At 32.6% G+C, this 3,378-nt stretch overlaps 1 protein-coding gene across 1 annotated transcript; it reads left to right on the top strand.

Annotated features, from left to right (window-relative positions):
- Positions 1–1,292: 1,292 nt before the first annotated feature.
- Positions 1,293–2,029, top strand: LOC132048321 (protein RALF-like 34). Its single transcript, XM_059439226.1, has one exon. The coding sequence runs from the start codon at positions 1,444–1,446 to the stop codon at positions 1,825–1,827; it is 384 nt and encodes a 127-aa protein (XP_059295209.1). The 5' UTR covers positions 1,293–1,443; the 3' UTR covers positions 1,828–2,029.
- Positions 2,030–3,378: the final 1,349 nt, after the last annotated feature.

The following is a 3,378-nucleotide window of genomic DNA, read 5'->3' as shown; positions in this document are numbered from 1 at the left end:
CTTCGTCCCATATTAGTGGTCTACATTACTATAAATATCCATCCCAAAATACTTGTTCATTTATAAAATTAAGATAGAATTAATTAAGTTTTTCCTATTTTGCCCTTAACATTTATTATTTTTAAAAGTAACCATATTGATTAGAGTGCAATTAATTCGAGAGAGATAATTATAATATAGTAAAAATATATTTTTATTTATGAGTTCTTAAAAAGAGAAATTGAACAAGTAACGGAGGGAGTAATGATAACATCTACTTCAAGATTTGAAGTGGAAATATTAAATTTCAACTATGCACCTAAAAAACTAACAGCAACTTAAAAAGAAATTAAGAACTTTTTTGAATGTGATCAAAGGCTTGCTAATTTAGATACCAAAGTATTTTAACTTTAACCCTCATACGAAAACAATAATGGAGTAATAGTTAGATGGTCTAGTTCTAGTACAAACATTTAGGAGGACGCGGTAGAAGTTGAATAAAATCTGTGAGCCCCCAGTATTAATCACGGGAGAGGAAAGTTGATCACCTAACCGCAGAGGGTGAAAAACATTTTCGCATCTCAATTTTGCATTAAAAATCAAATTTTTCCTCAACTATAAACAATAGATATTCTCCCCTTTATCCAATGCAATGTCTATTTTACTCTTGACATTTTCAATCCTTCATCTATATAATACCTTTCTATATTGTATAAAATTTATTCTCGATTGTCAATATATAAACGAGTTTTGATTGTTATTAATGAAATATTTTAAATTATAATTCAAAATTCATTTATAATATACATAGATAATCTTTTAGGAAGTTGTTATAGAATATACCTCTACTTTTTAATAATTATTTTTGTATACCTGCATTGAAAGATATTTATAAAGTTATTATTACCTATTATTTTTACTTGTATAAATAGATATCAGAGTTTTAATTATTATTAATAATAAAAAAAAATTCTTCTCAATTATTTCATTATAGAACAACATTAAGTTATATACTTAACTAGTATTTCTCACTTTTTTTTTTCCGTCTCGAAAGTAATATTTATTTTTTTATAAGAAATTTGTTACATAGATTAAAGAGAAAAAAATCACTATTTTAAAGAAATAAAAATAAAATAAATAAGTTGATAATATAAGAATAAAATAGAAACTTTAAAAAGTTAATTAAAATAAAGAAGGGAGAATCACTGTCGTTCGAAGTTGAGGGAGATTTAATTTTTAAAGCAAAGTTGAGATTGACCCAACCGCAAATGCAGCAGCAAGTATTAATGGAAAGAGGGAACAGTAGGTGCGACCTTACCAAGACATTGCAGGCCTTAATTGAGGGACCCCCACCACCCCCACAAGCACATTGTCTATCTTAGCTGTATTCCAAGTACACAACATATCTCATTTCAAGAGCACAGCTGAAGTGAAGCAAATTAAACCATCATTCTTGAATATACAATGGAATCTCCGAAACTTTTCTTGCTTTTCATTCTTGTCATCTTATTGACTTTTAGTAAGAATGCAATTATTATCAAAGCACAAGCTGATGACCGGTTAGAGTTTGTGAGTGAAGATATTGAGTTGCCAATGGGCATGTCTTTATACGAAGACCAAGAGGATGACACACAACTAGATGGGACGGAAATGAATGGGAGATCTCTGTTGTGGCACAGAGTATTCAAATTCAAGTACTACATTTCTTATGGAGCTTTGTCAGCAAACAGAATCCCTTGCCCACCGCGCTCAGGCAGATCATATTACACTCATCACTGCTTCAGTGCAACAGGTCCAGCTCACCCTTACACTAGAGGTTGCTCTGCTATTACTCGTTGCCGTAGATGAACAAATTACCTTATGTTTCTATTTATTGTTTGGGATCTATATATGTTGTCCATTGCATTTTCAGTTTATTTACTTATCTCTGTGATAGCTTGGGACTTGGGAGCTAGCTAGCTTCTTTGCGCTAGATCTACTACTTATCGACTGATGTTTGGTGCTCTCAGACGGCATTATTTCTTTGTTTAGACAAAAGTTTCAATTTACTTTATGTGTGTGTTTATCGAGCTCCTATACCTTCACTTTAATTTCCCCTTACTATCCATATATAACTTTGTTTAGCAAAGATTTAACTTGTAGTAGTAGTATAGTACTGTGTTTTAACTTGAAGCAGGTAACTAATTTCACTTTCCACTAGTCATAGTTACCTTTTAGTTTTTTATTTTTATTTTTATTTTTTATAAATATTGTGTGTCCCTTCATATAATTGTTACTGGAAATGTACTTTTCAGCTAAGAGTACATATTTGGTGTGACACAGTAATAGTAAAGTGTAGTAAAGTGATTTTTCTATTACAAAATTTTAGAAAATGACTTTGTTATTTGCCTTATGGATCGAGCTTGTCGCACGGGTCTTGTCTAGTGCGGGTTACCTCTCATGTATGATTTGCGAGTTATTGCACAAGAGCTGGATTTACCCCGTGCACACCCGAAGGGTAGCGGCTGCAGGTTCCCATGTCATAAAAAAAAAATGACTTTGTTATACAATTTCCAAAAAGGGCAGACCGGTGCAGCAAACTCCCGCTATGCACGGGATCAGGAGAAGGGCCGGACCACAAGGATCTATTGTTATACAATTTCCAATAAACATAAATTTTTTATAAATGTCAGTAAATGTCATAACGTGGAGATTCATTTTTTTCTCCCGCGATTCCTCTACATTATTTCAATGACTCCTACTACGTTCAAAGGATCAATGTACATACTCATGAATGCCTTTGATATTAACTAACTTGTGCCTTTAAATGGAGCAGTGTTTATTACATATAAATCAATGAGCATAGTCCTATCTCTCTGGAGAAATATTTTTGCCAATTATCTTGTTGTTCTTGTTGATTTATGTGAAATCTTAAAGCAACCAAGTAGGAAATTTAATCTTAAGTTTATGTTAACCATAGAATATATAGCTATAGTGCTAAGAAAGCGAGTCAAGAAGAAGAATAATGGTGTAGTAGTTTCAGTAATAAAGCAAGAGGAAATAAAGGTGGTGGAAGGCGCTCTGGGTCGGCCCAAGAAGAGCTAAAATGGATTGGATTGAGCCTTTCTCATTTATTTAGAAGTTCTAGGTGGGCCTCAAATTCATTTTTTTGCGCGGACTATCCTTTTGGGGTGGTCTTTAAATTTTGTCCCTCAAATTGGTGGTTTTTAATTTTTGCCTAATACTCCGAGGTTCTGGGTTCGAACCCAAGCTCACTAAAAAAAAAAAAAAAAAAAAATTGCAAGATAGAGGTTTGGATTCGCAAGGAAAAATTTTGCCTTCAAAACTCTGTCTTAAGGCGTTAAATTTTGCCTGAAGGCAGAGTTTTATCCAAACTTTGCCATGCGAATCCAAATCCTA

Source organism: Lycium ferocissimum, chromosome 2, assembly GCF_029784015.1.
Source record: "Lycium ferocissimum isolate CSIRO_LF1 chromosome 2, AGI_CSIRO_Lferr_CH_V1, whole genome shotgun sequence".
NCBI lineage: Eukaryota > Viridiplantae > Streptophyta > Magnoliopsida > Solanales > Solanaceae > Lycium > Lycium ferocissimum.
This window is presented reverse-complemented; position numbering and strand designations above follow the sequence as displayed.

Coding starts and splice junctions, on each gene's coding strand:
- LOC132048321 (XM_059439226.1), top strand. CDS start 1,444: ATGGAATCTCCGAAACTTTTCTTGCTTTTCATTCTTGTCATCTTATTG.